The sequence below is a fragment of the Nomascus leucogenys genome, chromosome 3 (genome assembly GCF_006542625.1).
Source record: "Nomascus leucogenys isolate Asia chromosome 3, Asia_NLE_v1, whole genome shotgun sequence".
Lineage (NCBI taxonomy): Eukaryota > Metazoa > Chordata > Mammalia > Primates > Hylobatidae > Nomascus > Nomascus leucogenys.
The window spans coordinates 132821912-132844992 of NC_044383.1; the positions used below are offsets into that span (position 1 = coordinate 132821912).

General features: G+C 38.0%; 1 protein-coding gene across 2 annotated transcripts in view; it reads left to right on the forward strand.

The window, feature by feature from the left end:
• Positions 1-23081, forward strand: part of ADGB (androglobin) — a 198346-nt gene that overhangs the window by 173394 nt on the left and 1871 nt on the right. Inside the window, exons 34-36 of one of the 2 annotated variants that reach the window (XM_003255848.2) lie at positions 4858-4948; positions 5478-5661; positions 9850-10032. In XM_003255848.2, the coding sequence (XP_003255896.2) occupies positions 4858-4948; positions 5478-5661; positions 9850-10032 (458 nt within the window). Of the gene's footprint in view, positions 1-4857; positions 4949-5477; positions 5662-9849; positions 10033-23081 lie in introns of those variants that run through there. The other variant, XM_030809809.1, reaches the window with a different exon arrangement.

The following is a 23081-nucleotide window of genomic DNA, read 5'->3' on the forward strand; positions in this document are numbered from 1 at the left end:
CAAATGACAGAATTTTTTGTTTGTTAAAGGCTGAAGAGTATTCCATTGTGTCTACATACCACATTTTAAAAAATCCATTCCTCTATTGATGGGTACTTTGGTCCTTTCCATATATTGGCTGTTGTGAATAACGTAATGCACATACAAGTACAGACACCTCTTTCACGTGCTTATTTTAATTCCTTTGGATATATACCCACAGGCAGTGTTGCTGGATCATGTGGTAATTCTACTTTTAGTTTTTGAATAACTTCCATACTGGTGTTTCAAATGGCTTGTAATAATTCCCAGTACCACCGATGTGTACCTGAGTTCCCTTTTATCCACACTCTCACCAATGCTTGTTATCTCTCATCTTTTTTTTATAATAGCCAATGTAACAGGTATGAGGTAGTATCTCATTGTGGTTTTAATGTGCATTTTTCTGATGACTGGAGATGTTAATCATCTTTTTATATGTGTGTGGGTCATTTGTGTCTCTTCTTTTGAGTAATATCTATTCAGGTTCTTTACCCATTTTTTAATCTAGTTATTTGCTTTCTTATTATTGAGTAGCTTAAGTTCCTTGTATGTATTGAATATTAGCCTCTTATCCAATGTATGGTTTGCAAATATTTTATCTCAACCCATGGGTTGACTCATCACTTTTCATTGTTTCATTTGCACAGCAAAGGTTTTTAGTTTGGTACAGTCCCACTTGTCTATTTTTACTTTTGTTTCTGTGCTCTTAGGATCATATTCAAAGAAAATATTGCCCACACTAATATCATGGACTGTTTCTCCTGTTTTTCTTCTAGTAGTTTTATACTTTCTGGACTTATGTTTAAGTTTTTAATCTATTTTAGGTTTTTGTTTTGTTTTTAGAGAGGTTGGAGTACAGTGGCTCAATCATGGCTCGCTGCAGCCTCAACCTCCCAGACTCAAGTGATCTGCCCACCTCAGCCTCCTGAGTAGCTGAGACTATAAGCGTGTGCCACCATTTCTGGTGAATATTTTTTTTATAGAGATGAGGTCTCACTATGTTGCTCAGGCTAGTCTCAAACTTCTGGGCTCAAGGAATCCTCCAGCCTCAGCCTCCTAAAGTTCTGGGTTTACAGGCATGAGCCACTCTCGCCTAAGCTGATTCTTACATAAGGGTCCGTTTTATTTATTTTGTATGTGAATATCAGGTTTTCCAAACACCATTTATTGAAGAGATTTCCCTTTCCCATTGTGTGTTCTGTTCCACTTGTTTTCAGTTTAGTTTTTATTTTGAGACAGGGCCTTGCTCGGTCACCCGAACTGGAGTTCAGTGGCACAATATAACAGCTCACTGCAGCCTCAACCTCCTGGGCTCAAGCAATTCTCCACCTCAGCTTCCTAAGTAGCTGAGACTACAGGCACGTGCCACCGCACCTTGCTATTTTTTTTTTGTAGAGATGCAGTCTTACCATATTGCCCAGGCTGTTCTTGAATTCCTGGGCTCAAGCTATCCTCCCACCTTGGCCTCCCAAAGTGCTAAGATGACAGGCGTGAGCCACCATACTCAGCCTCTATTCCATTATGTTGATGTTTTTATGCCAGTACCATGTTGTTTTGATTAGTATAGCTTTGTAATATGTTTTGAAGTCTGGTGATGCCTCCCTCATTATTTTTGGTCCAGATGGCTTTGAATATATGATGCCTTTTGGGGTTCCATACGAATTTTAGGAATCTTTTTGTCTACTTCACTGAAGAACGACATTAGAATTTTGGTAGGGATTGCATTGAATTTGTGGATTGCTTTGAGTGGTATGGACATTTTAACATTAATTCTTCCAGTCTATGAACACAGGATTTTTTTCTATTTGTTTATGTCACCTTCAATTTTTTTCATCAATGTTTTCTCCAAGGCTGCACCAACCTCCACCCATGCAGTCTGCACTGTGCTCTGAAACTAATAAGGTAATCTTTAAATTGAGAAAATTGACTATAATCATGATTCATCATTTTATACCAGCCCAGGAGCAGTCACAGCACAGACTTTTTTTTTTTTTTTTTTTTTTTTTTTTTTTTTTTTTTTTAAAAACCCAGAGTCCCAGACCAGTGTTGTAAGGCATGGAAGCTCATGCCACCCCAGTTTCAGCTCATCTGCTCCTAATTTCTTCACACCTTTGGCCATCAGAGTCTTTGGACATTTGCAATAAAGTCTAGGTAGTTGTGAACGGGTATACTTTTGCATAGAGAAAATAAGAACAGGGAGGAAAGATAAAAGTCAGCAGGAAAGGAGGACCTAGACCAAGCAGCCTATCTCCAAGCACAGAATGTCTTCAAGACATTTCTCAAACACTTGAAAACATTTATTATCATTTTAATGTTTGCATCCCATTGTGTCTGGAGTTGGTTCCTTCCAGTGGATTCCTGGTCTCGCTGACTTCAAGAGTGAAGCCACAGACCTTCACAGTGAGTGTTACAGCTCTTAAAGATGGCATGGACCCAAAGAGTGAGTGGTAGCAAGGTTTATTGTGAAGAGCAAAAGAACAAAGCTTCCACAGCATGGAAGGGGACCCAAGCAGGTTGCTCTTCGGGCTGGGGTAGCCAGCTTTTATTCTGTTATTTGTCCCCTCCCATGTTCTGTTTCTGTCCTATCAGATAGCCCTTTTTTCAATCCTCCCCACGATTGGCTACTTTTAGACTCGTGATGATTGGTGCATTTTACAGAGCACTGAGTGGTGTGTTTTGCAGAGTGCTGATTGGTGCATTTTACACAATCCCTTTGCTAGCTACAGAGTGCTGATTGGTGCATTTTACAATCCTCTTGTAAGAGAAAAGTTCTCCAAGTCCCCACGTGACCCAGGAAGTCAATCTGGCTTCACCTCTCAATCCCCCCACTAAACAGGACACCCCAACTGCTGTTGGGAATGGGGTGATGATCACTCTAGCTACTTCCTGCTGGATGGGGGCAAAGAAGGGGCCCTGCAGTTGTAGTGTCCTCCAGAGAGGAGCTCTCTAGGCCAGTCAAAGGGCCAGTGGGTTGGCCCAGGGGTCCTTGGTAGAAGTTGTGAGTTGAGCTCAGTTGGGGTTCCATTTGTAAGACCATCTGTAGCTTGATGGCCTTGATCCTGGAGGAAATAAATTTGACAAGGAGGTTAAAAATACAGGGCCTGAAGGCGAGTAATAGCAAGATGGCTGTCATGGGAACTAGAAAGGGGAGAAGCCATGTCACCCAACTCCAGAAGTTGGTATAAGAGTTTGAAAGGTGTTGTCTGATTTCAGAAGCCTTTTCCTGTAAATGCCGGGCAGCGTCTTGTATTATCCCTGACTGGTTAGTGTAAAAGCAACACTCTTCCCCTAAGGTGGTGCAAAGTCCTTCTTTCTCAGCAGTGAGGAGATCTAGGCCTCGGCGGTTTTGGAGAGTCACTGCTGCCAAAGAGTCTATTTGGGATTGTAGAGTAAGGATAGATTTTGTTATTTCTTGCAAACTGTCTGAGAAATCCTTTGAGAGTGTGTAGTAGTAGGATAATGAAGTAGATAAACTGGCTATTCTGGTTCCTGTGGCAGTGGCCATTCCTAACCCTATACGTAGGGGTATTAGTTGTATGGCCCTGCGCTGACAGATTTGAGCTTTGAGGGGCACTGGTAGGGTCTGATTTCCTGGGGCAATGTTAATGTTGGGAATTAGGAAGACTAAGGTGCAGGTGCCTGTCCAGTTGGTAGGGAGGCAGATATAGGTTGAAGCTCCACATAAGAAGAATATGCCTTGGCTGGGTAGACAGAACTGGTTGTGTATGTTAAAAAGGTTAATCCCAAAGTGTTGGGATTATAGGCGTGAGCCACTGCACCTGGCCCTAAAACTGCTCTTAAAAATAAACTTTAAAAAAAAAGGAACCAAGCGGGGAGATTTTTACTATGTAATTTCAAAATTGGTCATAAAGTTAAAAATAATGATCAAAACACCATGGTTTGACACTTTCTTTGAAAGTTGAAGAATTTTACCATATGACCCAGTAATCCACTCTTACTTACATAAAATATCCAGGAAAGACAAATCTGTAGAGACATAAGTAGATTAATGATTGCACGGAGTTTGTGGTGAGAACACAAAGTGACTATTATAGGACACAAGAGAGATCTTATTTGGATGATGAAAATGTTTTAAAACTGGATTTTGTTGATGGTCACACAATTTGGTAAATTTACTAAGAAGTATTGAATTAGAACCTCAAAATGGTTGAATTTTTTGTATGTAAATTAGACTTTAGTTTTTTTAAAAAGAATCAGTGGTCTGGAAATGCTGAAAAGTTAATATCCTAGACTCAAGTCTTTTAAATCTGTTCTTGTGGGCTCGCTACTGGTCTATGGATTAAAAAGCTGCTGCTAATTTGATTTTCAGTGTTTATCTTTTATATATTGCCTACTCCACTGGACTACAAGTTTATTGAAGGTAAAATACCGTTTTCAGTATTCAGTATAAATATGTAAAAAATCTATTTATATCCCAAGCCAGGTAGTACTTAGTGTAGCATTCAGGTAAAGCCCAATCTCATTAAATACTGGGCCATTTAACTTGTCTGTAATGAAATTTTGTAACTTAAGACTTGTTCTTATTAATGGAGACTAATCCTCTTTCCTTTAACTGTGATTAGAATAGCATTTTTTAAATTTTTCATTTTTGTCATCTCCTTCATTTAACTAAAAGCATGGTAACACCAGCTAGAGAATAAACAAAATATAAGCATATAATTATATATTGTTAACATTATATAAGACAAGTCCAATGAATGGTTGTTTTTCAACAGAAACTATTTTCAATTAAAATGAGATATAGTCATTTGGTTAGTCATTATTTTTTAAAGCCTAGGTTTTTGTGTTTTTTTTTTGTTTTTTTTTTTTTTAAAGCAACAGGACCTCAAACACGATCAATTTTGGAAACATCTCCACGACTTATTCGAAAAGCACTAGAATTTATGGATTTAAGTCAATATGTTCGGTAAGTTTTCATAAACATGATTGATACAGACAACTGTTTTGTTAAATCGATTATTAAAATAAATTTTTACAGAAAACATTTAAATAATTTGAGGCCTGATTAAGGTGAGATGAGCTACAAAAAATTTCTATCACACCTGCTGCATTAATTAGATTCAATTTTTAATAACTAGATAGAAATATATTAAGCATATTTATAAGTTTGAAAACATCAAAATTACTAGCTGCATAAATTCAAAAGGAAAACCTACAAGATATTCTCATAGTTTTGAACACAAGTTTCACAATCACCTCAAGTGGTGAATCCAAATTTACTGATATTCTCCAAAATATTTTCCTAAAATATCAGTGACAATAAATGGAGCATAGCATATCTAGAAAACAAGCATTTGTTTTTTCTATCCCTAATGTTTTATTTGACTCAGACCACCACACTGTTGATATGATTTAAAATTATTTGCTGTCTAAAGTGAAGCTTATTCCAGAGTTCCCAAATGAAATTTGTATCTTTTGATGATTTTTGTATCAAGGAAAACAGACGCAGATCCTCTGCTGCAAACAGATGAATTGAATCAGCAGCAGGCAATGCAAAAGGCGGAAGAAATTCATCAGTTTCGACAGTATAGGACCAGAGTCCTTAGCATTCGAAACATTGACCAAGAAGAACGGTTGAAATTAAAGGATGAAGTCCTGGATATGTATAAGGAAATGCGGGTGAGTCTAAAAGCACATACATAGATTATAGTTGGCAAATTCTTTCGTAACATTAAAAAGAAATTATATAATTAAATAATATTTCATAGAAATAAGTCTTGAAAACATAGGTTTCTATTATTCGCAACTTCTAGGAAAACATCACAAATTTGATTCTATACATCTGATCTCACTCCCTCCCTAAAATCCCCTAAAATGCAGTATTGGGAATCTATCCTTAAAGATGGAAAGAATAGGAGAGAAAACAACAAAATTATTTGTTCAAGTTGGAAAATAACTGGACGAAGATCACGTTAACTAGCTTGAGACACACAAATCCTAAACTGTCAGTGGGAAAAGTCTTAACAAGCCAATTAGCTCCTCAGAATTCCTACAGAATCCCCAAAAAAGCTCAGCAATTGGTGGCACCAGATATGTTAGGAAGTAAAAGTGAAGTAGGAGGAAGACGAAAATAGTTGGGTTTGTTCAGCTTAAGGCTATTTAGGAATTGCAGATCACCACTTCAACTTTTTGCATCCAGATTATTGTCATCCGTTCACCCCAGTAGAAGAATAGGTGTCCTTTAGTTAGAGATGACAACAAATGAAAAAAGAATTTCTACATTGTGGAAGACTATACTTTATTGAAAATGGGAGTATCATACTAGAAAAGGGGAAATTCAATAAATGTATATGGATAACTTCCTACTACAGATAGTGAGAATCTTTTTTTCTCCCTCCTCCCTGCAACACACACGCACATAACTCCTACACATCCCCAAAGACACTAAAGCCTATAGGAAATTCTAAATATTTTAGCTACAGTGAGACTGTCATTTCCAGTAATGGCTCATGTGAGGAATGTGCCCAACTTAACATCTCTTCTTGTTTGTCCAATAGGCACCTCAAACAGAACCTCTCTAAATCCAAATTCAAGAATGCTTGCCCTCCTTCCCATCTCAGCACAAATATGTCACCCCACCAAGATTCTCCATCTCGGTCAATACCAATTGCATTCTTTCAGTTGCCCAAGCAGAGACTATGGAAACATCTTTGACTTCTCTCACTCCTCATGTGCGATCAATTGTCAGAACCTCTCAACTCTACCTTGAAAATATATCCTATATATCACCACACTAGCCTAACCTGTCATTCTTTCTTATTCAGAGGATTGCTATAGCCCAGTTACTGATCTAACTGCTTCCATCTTTGCCCCTCCACAATGTGGTCTCTGCTTTGCCACCAAAACAATTCTACCAATCACGACAAACTAGGCTTATCCTGTGGTAACAAAACCCCCAATATCACAATGGCCTAACATAGTGTTTGGCAGACTTATTTTCTGTAAAGGCCCAAACAGTAAATATTTATGTTGCATCTACTCAACATTACAATTTTTTACACAAAATCACAGATAATACCTAAATTAATAGGATAATGGCAAAATAAATAAAACTTTACTTAGAAAAATAAGCAATAAGCCAGATTTACTTTACAGGCCTTAGTTCATCAACTCTGGCTAAAAACAGTAAAACAGTATTTCTCATTCTAGCTATGTGTCCAATGCGGTTCAATAGAGCAACCTTCTACTTATCAAGACCCCCTGGCTGAAGGAGGTTCCATAGAGACACTTCTACCATGATTATTACAACAGGGGAAGAGAACATGGGGAATCGCACATTGGCTGTGACTATTTCTACCCAGAAATGCCACATTCATTTGCACTCACATTTCACTGACCCGAGCAAGTCATATGGTCACTTACAACTTCAAAGAAGGAACCTACCTTGGTGACACCTTGATGCCAAACTTATAGTATCAAGCACTGCGAGGCAATGCATTTCTGTTGTCTAAACCCAATTTGTGGTTCTTTGTTACAGCAGCCCCAGCAAGCTAATCAAGAGGGAGGGCAATGCTACCAGGTACCTGGAAGATAACCAGCAATATTTTGTGAATTACACTAATGGTTATCATAACGCATATTTAAAATGAAGGTGGAATCATTTCACTTCCCTAATGGCTTTACATTTCATTAACAAGCTAAAATCTTGTATGACCTCCAGAGCTTTCCTCTCTGATCTTTTTGTCGACTTTTTGCCTAGGTGACTTTTCCTTTCCACTAATAGCAAGGCATGTTCCCACCTCTGGCCTTTGACCTCACTCCTCTCTCTTCCTGGAATATTCTTTTCCCAAAGTGTAAAATGTAAAACTTTCCTTTTATGAGATCTCTTATCTATGGTCACTTATTAGAGAGATCTTCACCAGCTGCTCTTCCAAAATTAGTACCCTCAAAATTTGTGTAACCGTGCCTAGCCTTACTTTTCTTGAGGGCACTTACCCTGCATGTGCATTTATTTATTGGCATATGAAAATGTAGATATATTGTAAATACTATGCTTTCATTTTTGATTGTTCTCTGCTACAATATAGCCCATATGTGGACAGATATTCTGTTTAGATTCACTGTTGTGTCCCCAGAGCTTCAGAGGAATGTCTGTTTTGCAAGTTTGTTTAATTAATGAATCAGTAAATCAATGAATGGATATCAAAATTGTGTAAGTTCAATTTACCATGTGGGAAATAATTTAGATTAGAAAACAAAAGGGAATTTCAGGATTGCTGTTTGTGGTTTTTGTGTGTAATAACCAAATAAATGCAGCAGATAGTATTTTTTCCCCATTTCCTCTCTAAGACAGCTTTGAGTTCACTCCCATTCATTTATGTGAGAGGCACAGAGAGAGCCCTAGTTTTGATTGAAGCTATTTTAAGAGAAACATGATCAATAACATATTTATCAGATAGGAGAATGAATATGTTTTATACTCATTCCTCAAGGGATTACTGATGCATATTAAACTTATTTACACACACTCCTTAAAATGTCTCTCCTGCTCATTCTCTTGCTGTTTCTCTCTCCAATAAGTAACTACTATCATCTTGTACTTGTGCAATAGGCTTAGTCAATCCAGTTTTATCATGGTAGCTACAGTACTATCTTTTGTAAAAACTTCAGGAAGTCCGATTCTGACATCCAGCTTTTCCCAAAATCTCAATAAGATTAAGCTGGTTGCAAAAAACATGGAAGATGTCTTGATAAGTTCAAGGACAAAGACAAAGCAGCCATTTCTAGAAGAGTCTTTTCAGGCTAGCAGCTATGCTTTGTCCTTATTCTTTGATTATATTATCTTTGAAACAGTAAGCAATTAATTTGGCCACTTCTCTTTTAAGAGAGGAAGGGGAAAAGGAGAAATCAGCAAAGGTGACTGAATAGGAGCAGCTGGTGAGACAGAAGACAATCTAAGAGCTAAGTGAAATCAGTTGATCCAGGCGGAGAGCGTGTGGTTAAACAAGAATAAGAACAGTAAATGATCTTGGATTTAGCTACATAGAAGGCTTTGGTATCCTTGATGAATAGTTTTGCTGAAGTGGTGAGAATGAAAGTCAAGGTGACAAGAACAAAGTAACCAACGGATTTGGCCATACTACTTGGAGCTTCGTCATCAAGTATAGCTCAGCTATATTTTGTCAGGAATAGCACACATGTGGGGAACTGGTAATTTCTTGAGCAGAGTTACTTTGCAAGAGACATTGGGCTTATTATCTCATATAGATTACATTTGAAATAATTTAAACAGAATGCCTTTGGGGAAAAAAGTATGTTTTCTTTACCTTGGACTATTTTTTCTACAAATGTTTTTATTTTGCCATACTGTGTTAAAATCTCAGGAACCCTTTGTTGGTATGTTTTGTGTATTGATAAGCTTTTGAGACCATACACTAATATTTTTTTTTTGAGATGGAGTCTCACTTTGTCGCCCAGGCTGGAGTGCAGTGGCGCAATCTCGGCTCACTGCAGGCTCCACCTCCCGGGTTCACGCCGTTCTCCTGCCTCAGCCTCCGAGTAGCTGGGACTACAGGCGCCCGCCACCACGCCCAGCTAATTTTCTTTGTATTTGTAGTAGAGACGGGGTTTCACCATGGTCTCGATCTCCTGACCTCGTGATCCGCCCGCCTCAGCCTCCCAAAGTGCTAGGATTACAAGCGTGAGCCACCGCGCCCGGCCGACCATACACTAATTTTCATTTTCAATCATTTTGCCTATGAATGTATGGGCATAAAGGACAGGGTAAAGGAATTTTATTTTTTCTTTCTGGGAACATAAGCCTTTACACCAGTGGAACTTACTGTTTGGGGTTTTACTTTGGAACAGGACTCCTTAGATGAAGCCCGACAGAAAATTTTCGACATCCGGGAAGAGTACAGAAACAAATTGCTGGAAGCTGAGCGCCTAAAGCTGGAAGCTCTGGCTGCTCAGGAAGCTGCTGTGAAGCTGGAGACAGAAAAGACCGTGGCTCCCGACACACAGAAAAGAAAGAAAGGAAAGAAAAAGTAACCAGGGGATGTCCAACACTACCCTGCTTCTGGAGAGAAAAAATGTAATGATCTATAACTGCCTGCTGATAAAACAAGATATTGGGCCAACTGAAAATAGAAATTGTTCTTAGAAATATTTTAATGCTAACTTGTTAGTTTTCCTCAGAAAGCTAGTATTTGAAGCCATTCAAGTTTAAAATGCTCTAATTTCAATAAAATATCTTCCAAATAATTAAAATGTAATAAAATGTTTGACACTCTAAACTGCCTGCATTTTTAATTAGAAGTGAAACAAGTTCATAAATTAAGCAACAGGATTATCTTTGAAAATTTCAGCAATGAGAAAAGTGGCTTTTGTTCTTAGAAATTTAAACTTTAAAGTTTAAAAATACTAATAACTATGCTTCAGAATTATGCTTTTCAAAAGAGACTGTCTCACTTTGTTGCCCAGGCTGGAGTGCAGTGGTATAATCTCAGCTCACTGCAACCTCTGCCTCCCAGGTTCAAGAGATTCTCCTGCCTCAGCTTCCTGAGTAGCCATGATTACAGGCACCTGCCACCACCCCTGCTAACTTTTGTATTTTTAGTAGAGACAGAGTTTCACCATGTTGGCCAGGCTGGTCACGAACTGCTAACCTCAAGTGATCTGCCTGCCTCGGCCTCCCAAAGTGCTGAGAATACAGGCGTGATCCACCGCGTTGGGCCAAAATATACCATTTTTAAAAACTGAGCTTCAAGTAACCTCCTTCATTGACCAAGAACTACCCTGGCTCAGCCCACCCAAAGTGTTAGGACTCTGGATCCTAGCAACGCATCATGGTAACCTGGGTGTAGAGAGAGTGTGATCTGAAACATCACTTTTCGTGCTCACCAGTGTGGTGTTTTCTGTAAGACACAGATGAAGTTGTTAAACCCTTAGTCTTAGAACAATGCAATGAGTGGATTGAGGCACATAGCAGGAAACTGACTTTCTCCAAAACACACTTCTAATTCATGACTATCTCAAACAATTTTTTAAACCAGTCAAAGCGGTTTCACTTTGGCAGGTGATTTTGCTTATCCTTTATGTTAATCGTTATTTAAAATATGTTTATTGAGACATGGTTCGCCTCTGCTGTCCAGGCTGGGGTGCAGTGGCACAATCTCAGCTCACTGTAACCACCTCCTGGACTAAAGCCATCCTCCTAATTTTTTTTTTTTTTTTTTTTTTGAGATGGAGTTTCCCTCTTGTTGTTGGGGTGATCAGACCCAACACCAGGTCGCGGGGGTGACAAACTCTGGCAGAGTTAAAGGACTAAGAAAAAGACAGCTTGAGAGAAAAAGAGACAGCTTGAGAGAGAAAGCTGGGACCAAGTGACCACTAGCGAGCGTGGAGGCCACGAAGGCCTTACGCTGTGGGAGCCCACGCTATTTATTGGTAATCTAACAAAGGAACAGGTGGTGAGAATGTGGAGGGTCAAAAGGGCAGGCGCATGATCTACAGCTGTGAGGGCTTAGCATTTATATGGAACATGTTCTGCTACTTGAGATAATGGGAACAGGAGCCTAGGAGGGCTAGAAGCAAGGAGCCAGCAAGTCTAGACACATTCCAGAGGACATTGTGTCAGACACGCAAGCCCTGCCTCAGTTTTTGTCCCAACACTCAGCTTTTTCCTAACACTTGTTGCCTAGGCTAGAGTGCAATGGCACAATCTCATCTCACTGCAACCTCTGCCTCCTGAGTTCAAGTGATTCTCTTGCCTCAGCCTCCTGATTAGCTGGGATTAGTGGTGCAGCCACCACGGCCGGCTAATTTTGTGTTTTTAGTAGAGATGGGGGGTTTCACCGGGTCGACCAGGCTGGTCTTGAACTCCTGACCTCAGGTGGTCCACACCCCTGGGCCTCCTAAAATGCTGGGATTACAGGCTGGAGCCATGGCACCCGGCCAATTTCTGTATTGTTTTGTAGAGACAGGGTTTCACCATGTCTCCCAGGCTGTTCTCAAACTCCTGAGTTCAAGAGATCCACCCATGCCGGCTTGCTTCCCAACATGCTGGAATTACAGGCATAAACCACCACGCCCAGCTTAAAAATATTTAATACTCCCATAAATAGTCAACTAATTTTTGACAAGGATGCCAAAACTACACATGAAAGAAAATATTTTCAAAAAATGTTGGGAAAACTAAATATCCACATGCAAAAGAATAAAATAGGACCATTGCCCTATGCTATATAAAAAAAATTAAATAGATTAAAGATTTAAATGTAACATTGGAACTCATAAAATGCTTAGAAGATTGCATACAGAAAAATCTCCTTGACATTGGTCTTGGCAATTTCTTTTGGAGATGACACCAAAAGCACAGGCAACAAAAGCAAACATAAACAAGTAGGACTACAGAAAAATAAAAAGCTACTGCACAACAAAGGAAACGACAAAATGAAAAGACAATCTATAGAATGGGAGAAAATACTTGTGAACCGTATATCTGATAAGGGGCTAATATTTAAAATATATTAAAAAACTCATATAACTCAATAGCAAAAAAAGCAAATAACCCGGTTTTAAAAATGGGCACAGGACTTGAATAAACACCTATCCAAAGAAGATACAGGAGTGACCAACAGGTATATGCAAAGGTACTCAGCATCATTAATCATTAGAGAAATGCAAATCAAAACAATGAGGTATCACCTCACACCTGCTAAGATGGCTTTTATCATAAAGACAAGAGATAAGTGTTGGGGAGGGTGTGGAGAAAGGGAACCCTGTACACACTGTTGGTGAGAATGTAAATTGGAACAGCCATTACAGAAAACAGTATGGAAGTTTCTCAAAAAACTAAAACTAGAGCTACCATATGATCCAGAATCCCATTCCTGGGTATATATTAAAGGAAATGAAATCAGTATGTCTATGAGAGGCCTGCAACCCTCTGTTCATGGCAGCATTATTTACAGTGGTGATATGGAAACAGCCCAAGTGTCCATCAATGGATGAATTAATAAAGAAAATGTGGTGTATACTGCATGTTCTCACTCATAGGTGGGAATTGAACAATGAGAACTCATGGACACAGGAAGGGGAACATCACACTCCGGGGACTGTTGTGGGGTTGGGGGAGCGGGGAGGGACAGCATCTGGAGATATACCTAATGCTAAATGACAAGTTAATGGGTGCAGGAAATCAACATGGCACATGGATACATATGTAACAAACCTGCACATTGTGCACACGTACCCTAAAACCTAAAAAAAAAGTGGTATATATATATATACATATATATATATAATGGAATATAATTTAACCATAAAATAGAAGGAAATCCTGCCATTTGCAACAATATAGATGAACCTGTAGGGCATTATGCTAAGTGAAATATGCCAGAAACAAAGAAAAATAATGCATAATCTCACTCATATGTGGAATTTTAAAACTTGAACTCATAGAAGTCTAGGACAGTGGTTACCAGAGACTTAGGGGTGAGAGAAATGGGGAGATGTTGGTCAAAGAGTACAAATATTTAGTAATAAGCTGACAAATTCTGTGTATCTCAGGTACAGAATGGATGGTGCCATCAGAATCAATAGTAGTAATTAAATTGATTATATTAATCATTATTCAGTGTATACATATATCAAACCATCATGTGGTATACTTTGAAAATATACAATGTTTATGTTTCTAAAAATTTTTTAAAGTTTACAAGAAAAAGTTAATATTTTATCCATCTGCCCACTTGTATATGTAATGTTACTTAATTTAATAAATGCAAATGTGCATTTTTACATTATCCTTTGCCTACTCTTAGCTTCACAACCTTATGATCCCCAGCTCCCAAAATACATACATAGAAACAACCTATTTTGAATGTTTCCATATTTTTCATTCATCTCATATGCTCACACCTCAATATTTTATATTATATCCTGGTTTAACAAAATGGCATTTTTTAAAGCATAATACAATGTGTCTTGCTTTCTCACCAAACAACACAATCTCTTCAAGTCACTGGTAATTTATTCTTTTTAATTGCTATGTAATATTCCATGGTACAAATATACCATGATTTATTCATGTATAAATTTATGAATTTTATATATACATATATGTGTGTCTGTATATATATATATTCAGGATATTCAGGTAGTGTGTGCATATATATATTCAGGATATTCAAGTAGTAACATATTAAGTTAGATAAAAATTCATCTGCAAACAATTTGTCATAATTTAAATGTATCTTTGATCAATTACTTTCAGATATTTTTTGCTATTATTTGTTTGATAGTTTTCACTTGCTTTTTTTTTTTTTTTTTTTTTTTTTTTTTGAGATGGAGTCTCCCTGTCTCCCAGGCTGGAGTGCAATGGTGCGATCTCAGCTCACTGCAACCTCCACCTCCCAGGTTCAAGTGATTTTCCTGCCTCAGCCTCCTAAGTAGCTGGGATTACAGATGTGTGCCACCATGCCTGGCTATTTTTTTTTTATTTTTAGTAGAGATGGGGTTTCACCATGTTGGTCAGTCTGATCTCGAACTCCTGACCTCATGATCCGCCTGCCTTGGCCTCCCAAAGTGCTGAGATTACAGGTGTGAGCCATCGCGCACAGCCTGCTGTGTTTTTTAAACTATTACTCTTTAAGCTTTTTCTATTTCTGATTTTTGCTATTTTTCCAAAGCTCTGATAGTTTTTTTGTAGCTTATTTTGAATCATTATGTTACTTTTCTTCTGATCATGTTCTAAGTATTATGTTTCATTTTATCTCATCTTTAATAACACATTTTTCCCCATTATTTAAGAGATTGAATTTTACAAACTACTAGAAGCAAGTTCCTGTAAATGACGAAGAATCTAAAGGAACTCTCCCAGCTTTATGGATGGAGGACGCCCCACAATGAGAGACTGAGGCAAGAGTTTCATCAGTGGAGATTTGTTAAGCTAGAGCTTGAGGGGGTGCCCCCCCCAAAAAAAAAAATAACACGAGTCACAAACATCTGTGCTTGTGTTCTCTGAAGGGGTTGTCAGGAAGTTCAATGTTTATACATTTCTTTAAAGGGGGGAAGGCATATAGGAAGAGGCAGGTAGGTAGTGAGGCAAATGGTTACATTTTTGAGAGATTTTAATCAGTGCCCATTAAATGCACATTTTATATCAGATAAGGTGAACATTCTAAGAACAAGGGAGTAAAGGAAGAATCAACCATGCAGACATCTCAGGTTAGGTGGAGGAATGATTGATCCCTTGTATGTTCTGCACCTGGGAAGACAAACTTGTTATCGACATTGTCAGTGTGAAATCTAACGGACTTTAGTTTTAGGTGCTAGACTTGGATTGCAGATCTAAAGTTTTCACTGACATACACTTGTTTTATGGGAAGGTACACATTTTTGAAAGGTTTCCAGGCCAGCAGAGAACTAACCTGGGAACAGCTTGGACAGTGAAGCTTTTTGCCTTTCTATGGGGTCTGACAAATGTACAAATGCTTTGACACGAGGTTGTGAAGAACAGCTATTCATTTGGGAAAAGAATGGCAGTGTTGCATGACTCAGCCTCCAGGCTCTCCAGGCTTATCTTTCCCTTTGGCGTAATGAGTTTGGAGGATCTGAGATTTTTATTTTCCTTTAGAGTTGTAATCATCAAAATATGGCCTGATTACCCATTTCTCTGTCTCTCAGAGAAAATCCTGCTTTATGACAGATTGAGTCTTTTGCCTCTAAGCCTCTCCTAGATTTCTGTGGACCTTGGTTTTCAAGACAGAGTTCTATCTTTAGATATTTTTTCTCTTGCAGTAATCTGAATCTGTGACCCCTTGGTCTCAACATTCTTTTTCCCCTTTCTCCAGCATTTCTCAGTTTGCTTACTTCTTCAAACGGTGTTCTCTTACTTTAAGGCATGTTCTTCTGGATATTTCTTAGAGTTTCAAGTGGAATTTCATGAATTTTAGGGTCCGTTGGTGGTTTTTGTGTTTTCACCAGTGCCAACCATACAGATCTAAATGCTGAGATAATCCTGCTGATTGTATTTGGGCCACAACTACAGATGCAGGTTTTTTTTTCCTCGGTCACTTTGCATGTGCATTTATTGGCATATGAAAATGTAGATATATTAAAATACTATGCTTTCATTTTTTGTGTTCTCTGCTAGAATATAGACTATATATGGACAGATATTCTGTTTAGATTCACTGTTGTGTCCCCAGAGCTTCAGAGGAATGTCTGCTTCACAAAAGTTTAATTAATGAATCAGTAAATCCATGAATGGATATTAAAATTGTGTAAGTTCAAATTACCATGTGGGAAATAATTTAGATTAGAAAACAAAAGGGAATTTGAGGATTGCAGTTTGTGGTTTTTGTATGTCATAACCAAGTAAATGCAGCAGATAGAGAGGAAATGGGGAAAAAATACTAAGACAGCTTTGAGTTCACACCCATTCATTTATATGTGAGGCACAGAGAAAGCCCGAGTTTTTATTGAAGCCATTTTAAGAGAAACATGATCAATAACATTTATCAGATAGAATATGTTTTATACTCATTCCTCAAGGGATTACTGATGCATATTAAACTTATTTACACACACTCCTTAAAATGTCTCTCCTGCTCATTCTCTTGCTGTTTCTCTCTCCAATAAGTAACTACTATCATCTTGTACTTGTGCAATAGGCTTAGTCAATCCAGTTTTATCATGGTAGCTACAGTACTGTCTTTTGTAAAAACTTCAGGAAGTCTGATTCTGACATCCAGCTTTTCCAACATCTCAATAAAATTAAGCTGGTTGCAAAAAACATGGAAGATGTCTTGATAAATTCAAAGATGAAGACAAAGCAGTCATCTCTAGAAGAGTCTTTTCAGGCTAGCATCTGTGCTTTAATACTTATTCTTTGATTATATTATTTTTGGAACAGTAAGCAATTAATTTGGCCACTTCCCTTTTAAGAGAGGAAGGGGAAAAGGAGAAATCAGCAAAGGTGACTGAATAGGAGCAGCTGGTGAGACAAGACAATCTAAGAGCTAAGTGAAATCAGTTGATCCAGGAGGAGAGCGTGTGGTTAAAGCAAGAATAAGAACAATAAATGATCTTGGATTTAGCTACATAGAAAGCCTTGGTATCCTTGATGAATACAGTTTTGCTAAAGTGGTGAGAATGAAAGTCAAGGTGACAAGAACAGAGTAACCAATGGATTTGGCCATACTATTTGGAGCTTCATCAAGTATAGCTCAGACATATTTTGTCAGGGATAGCACACATGTGGGGAACTAGTAATTTGAGCAGAGTTACTTTGCAAGAGACATTGGGCTTATTAATGTCTCATATACATTGAAATAATTTAAACAGAATACCTTTGGGAAAAAAAAGTATGTTTTCTTTACCTTTGACTTTTTCTACAAATGTTTTTATTTTGCCATACTGTGTTAAAATCTCATGAACACTTTGTTGCTATGTTGTGTATTGATAAGCTTGAGACCATACACTAATTTTCATCTTCAATCATTTTGCCTATGAAGGTATGGGCGTAAAGGACAGGGTAAAGGAATTTCATTTATTCTTTCATGGGAACATAAGCCTTTACCACAGGAACTTTGTTTGGGGTTTTGCTTTGGAACAGGACTCCTTAGATGAAGCCCGACAGAAGATTTTCGACACCCGGGAAGAGCACAGAAACAAATTGCTGGAAGCTGAGCGCCTAAAGCTGGAAGCTCTGGCTGCTCAGGAAGCCACAATGAAGCTGGAGACAGAAAAGAAGACCCCAGCTTCTCACACACAGAAAAAAAAGGAAAGAAAAAGTAACCAGGGGATGTCCAGTACTACCCTGCTTCTGGAGAGAAAAAAAATCTATTTGTAATGATCTATAACTGCCTGCTGATAAAACAAGATATTGGGCCAACTGAAAATAGAAATTCTTAGAAGTATTTTAATGCTAACTTGTTTTCCTCAGAAAGCTAGTATTTGAAGCCATTCGAGTTCAAAGTGCTCTAATTTCAATAAAATAGCTTCAAAATATTTAAAATGTAATAAAATATGTTTGACACTCTAAACTGCCTGCATTTTTAGTTAGAAGTGAAACAACTTCATAAATTAAGCAACAGGATTATCTTTGAAAATTTCAGCAATGAAAAAGTGGCTTTTGTTCTTAGAAGAAATTTAGTCTTAAACTTTAAAAGTTTAAAAATACTAATAACTATGCTTCAGAATCATGCTTTTCTTCTTGAGACTGAGTCTCACTCTGTTGCCCAGGCTGGAGTGCAGTGGTATAATCTCAGCTCACTGCAACCTCCACCTCCTGGACTGAAGCCATCCCTCCTAATTTTTTTTTCTTTTGAGATGGAGTTTCACTCTTGTTGTTGGGGTGATCAGACCCAACACCAGGTCGTGGGGGGTGACAGAGTCTGGCAGAGTCAAAGGATTGAGAAAAAGACAGCTTGAGAGAGAAAGCTGGGACGGAGTGAGCCACTAGTGAGCATGGAGGCCGCGAAGGCCTTGTGCTGTGGGAGCCCACGCTATTTATTGGTAATCCAACAAAGAAACAGGTGGTGAGAATGTGGAGGTCAAAAGGGCAGGCGCATGATCTACAGCTGTGAGGGCTTAGCATTTATATGGAACATGTTCTGCTACTTGAGATAATGGGAACAGCAGCCTAGGAGGGCTAGAAGCAAGGAGCCAGCAAGTCTAGACACATTCCACAGGACATTATGTCAGACACACAAGCCCTGCCTCAGTTTTTGTCCCAACACTCAGCTTTTTCCTAACACTTGTTGCCTAGGCTAGAGTGCAATGGCACAATCTCATCTCACTGCAACCTCTGCCTCCTGAGTTCAAGTGATTCTCTTGCCTCAGCCTCCTGATTAGCTGAGATTAGTGGTGCAGCCACCACGCCCGGCTAATTTTGTATTTTTAGTAGAGACTGGGGTTTCACCGGGTCGACCAGGCTGGTCTTGAACTCCTGACCTCAGGTGATGCACCTACCTCGGCCTCCTAAAATGCTGGGATTACAGGCTGGAGCCATGGCACCCGGCCAATTTCTGTATTGTTTTGTAGAGACAGGGTTTCGCCATGTCTCCCAGGCTGTTCTCAAACTGCTGAGTTCAAGAGATCCACCCATGCCGGCTTGCTTCCCAAAATGCTGGAATTACAGGCATAAACCACCACGCCCAGCTTAAAAATAATACTCCCATAAATGGTCAACTAATTTTTGACAAGGATGCCAAAAATACACATGATGAAAGAAAATCTTTTCAAAAACGATGTTGGGAAAACTAAATATCCACATGCAAAAGAATAAAATAGGACCATTGCCCTATGCTATATAAAAAAATTAAATAGATTAAAGATTTAAATGTAACATTGGAACTCATAAAACGCTTAGAAGATTGCATACAGAAAAATCTCCTTGACATTGGTCTTGGCAATTTCTTTTGGAGATGACACCAAAAGCACAGGCAACAAAAGCAAACATAAACAAGTAGGACTACAGAAAAATAAAAAGCTACTGCACAACAAAGGAAACAACAAAATGAAAAGACAATCTATAGAATGGGAGAAAATACTTGTAAACGGTATTTCTGATAAGGGGCTAATATTTAAAATATATTAAAAAACTCATATAACTCAATAGCAAAAAAAGCAAATAACCTGGTTTTAAAAATGGGCAAAGGACTTGAATAAACACCTATCCAAAGAAGACACAGGAGTGACCAACAGGTATATACAAAGGTACTCAGCATCATTAATCATTAGAGAAATGCAAATCAAAACAATGAGGTATCACCTCACACCTGTTAAGATGGCTTTTATCATAAAGACAAGAGATAAGTGTTGGGGAGGGTGTGGAGAAAGGGAACCCTGTACACACTTGGTGAGAATGTAAATTGGAACAGCCATTACAGAAAACAGTATGGAAGTTTCTCAGAAAGTTAAAACTAGAGCTACCATATGATCCAGAATCCCATTCCTGGGTATATATTAAAAGGAAATGAAATCAGTATGTCTATGAGAGGACTGCAACCCTCTGTTCATGGCAGCATTATTTACAGTGGTGATACGGAAACAGCCCAAGTGTCCATCAATGGATGAATTAATAAAGAAAATGTGGTACGTATATATATATAAATAATGGAATATAATTTAACCATAAAATAGAAGGAAATCCTGCCATTTGCAACAACATAGATGAACTTGTAGGCCTTATGCTAAGTGAAATATGCCAGAAACTGAAAGAAAAATAATGCATAATCTCACACACATGTGCAATTTTAAAACTTGAACTCATAGAAGTCTAGGACAGTGGTTACCGGAGACTTAGGGGTGAGAGAAATGGGGAGATGTTGGTCAAAGAGTACAAACATTTAGTAATAAGCTGACAAATTCTGTGTATCTCAGGTACAGAATGGATGGTGCCATCAGAATCAGTAGTAGTAATTAAATTGATTATATTAATCATTATTCAGTGTATACATATATCAAACCATCATGTGGTATACTTTGAAAATATACAATGTTTATGTTTCTAAAAATTTTTTAAAGTTTACATTAAAGTTAATATTTTATACATCTGCCCACTTGTATATGTAATGTTACTTAATTTAATAAATGCAAATGTGCATTTTTACATTATCCTTTGCCTACTCTTAGCTTCACAACCTTATGATCCCCAGCTCCCAAAATACATACATAGAAACAATCTATTTTGAATGTTTCCATATTTTTCATTCATCTCATATGCTCACACCTCAATAATTTATATTATATCCTGGTTTGTTTTACAAAATGGCCTTTTTTAAAGCATAATACAATGTGTCTTGCTTTTTCTCACCAAACAACACAGAATCTCTTCAAGTCACTGGTAATTTATTGTTCTTAATTGCTATGTAATATTCCATGGTACAAATATACCATAATTTATTCATGTATAAATTTATGAATTTTATATATACATATGTGTGAGTGTATATATATACATTCAAGATATTCAGGTAGTGTGTGTATATATATATTCAGGATATTCAAGTAGTAACATTAATATTATATATTCTCCTTAAGTTAGATAAAAATTCATCTGCAAACAATTTGTCATTACAATTTAAATGATGTATCTTTGATCAATTACTTTCTTTCAGATATTTTTTGCTATTATTTGATAGTTTTCACTCGCTTTCTTCTTTACTTTTCTTGCTGTGTTTTTTTTTTTTTTTTTTTGAGATGGAGTCTCCCTCTGTCTCCCAGGCTGGCATGCAATGGTGGGATCTCAGCTCACTGCAACCTCCACCTCCCAGGTTCAAGTGATTTTCCTGCCTCAGCCTCTTAAGTAGCTGGGATTACAGGTGTGCACCACCACGCCTGGCTAATTTTTTTTTTATTTTCAGTAGAGACGGGGTTTCACCATGTTGGTCAGGCTGATCTTGAACTCCTGGCCTCATGATCCACCTGCCTTGGCCTCCGAAAGTGCTGGGATTACAGGTGTGAGCCACAGCGCCCAGACTGCTGTGTTTTTTAAACCATTACTCTTTCAGCTTTTTCTATTTCTGATTTTTGCTATTTTTCCAAAGCTCTGATAGTTTTTTTGTAGCTTATTTTGAATCATTAGGTTACATTTTTCTTCTGATCAAAGCACACTTCTCTGGGATGTTTTCATTTTCTGTCTAAGTATTATTTGTTTCATTTTATCTCATTATCTTTAATAACAGATTTTTCCCCATTATTTAAGAGATTGAATTTTACAAACTATTAGAAGCAAGTTCCTGTAAATGACGAAGAATCTAAAGGAACTCTCCCAGCTTTATGGATGGAGGACGCCCCACAATGAGAGACTGAGGCAAGAGTTTCATCAGTGGAGATTTGTTAAGCTAGAGCTTGAGGGGGTGCCCCCCCCCAAAAAAACAAACAAAAGCACGAGTCACAGAAACATCTGTGCTTGTGTTCTCTGAAGGGGTTGTCAGGAAGTTCAATGTTTATACATTTCTTTAAAGGGGGGAAGGCATATAGGAAGAGGCAGGTAGGTAGTGAGGCAAATGGTTACATTTTTGTGAGATTTTAATCAGTGCCCATTAAATGCACATTTTATATCAGATAAGGTGAACATTCCAAGAACAAGGGAGTAAAGGAAGAATCAACCATGCAGACATCTCAGGTTAGGTGGAGGAATGATTGATCCCTTGTATGTTCTGCACCTGGGAAGACAAACTTGTTATCGACATTGTCAGTGTGAAATCTAACGGACTTTAGTTTTAGGTGCTGGACTTGGATTGCAGATCTAAAGTTTTCATTGACATACACTTGTTTTATGGGAAGGTACACATTTTTGAAAGGTTTCCAGGCCAGCAGAGAACTAACCTGGGAACAGCTTGGACAGTGAAGCTTTTTGCCTTTCTATGGGGTCTGACAAGTGTACAAATGCTTTGACACGAGGTTGTGAAGAACAGCTATTCATTTGGGAAAAGAATGGCAGTGTTGCATGACTCAGCCTCCAGGCTCTCCAGGCTTATCTTTCCCTTTGGCATAACGAGTTTGGGGGATCTGAGATTTTTATTTTCCTTTAGAGTTGTAATCATCAAAATATGGCCTGATTGCCCATTTCTCTGTCTCTCAGAGAAAATCCTGCTTTATGACAGATTGAGTTTTTGCTTCTAAGTCTCTGTTTCCTAGATTTCTGTGGACCTTGGTTTTCAAGACAGAATTCTATGTTTAGATATTTTTTCTCTTGCAGTAATCTGAATCCGAGACCCGTTGGTCTCAACATTCTTTGTCCCCTTTCTCCAGCATTTCTGTTTGCTTACTTCTTCAAACAGTGTTCTCTTACTTTAAGGCATGTTCTTCTGGATATTTCTTAGAGTTTCAAGTGGAATTTCTTGGATTTTCGGGTCCATTGGTGGTTTTTTGTGTTTTCACCAGTGCCAACCATACAGATCTAAAATGCTGAGATAATCCTGCTGATTGTCTGTATTTGGGCCACAACTACAGATGCAGGATTTTTTTTTCCTCAGTCACTTTGCATGTGCATTTATTTATTGGCATATGATAATGTAGATATTATAAATACTATGCTTTCATTTTTTATGTTCTCTGCTAGAGTACAGACTATATATGGA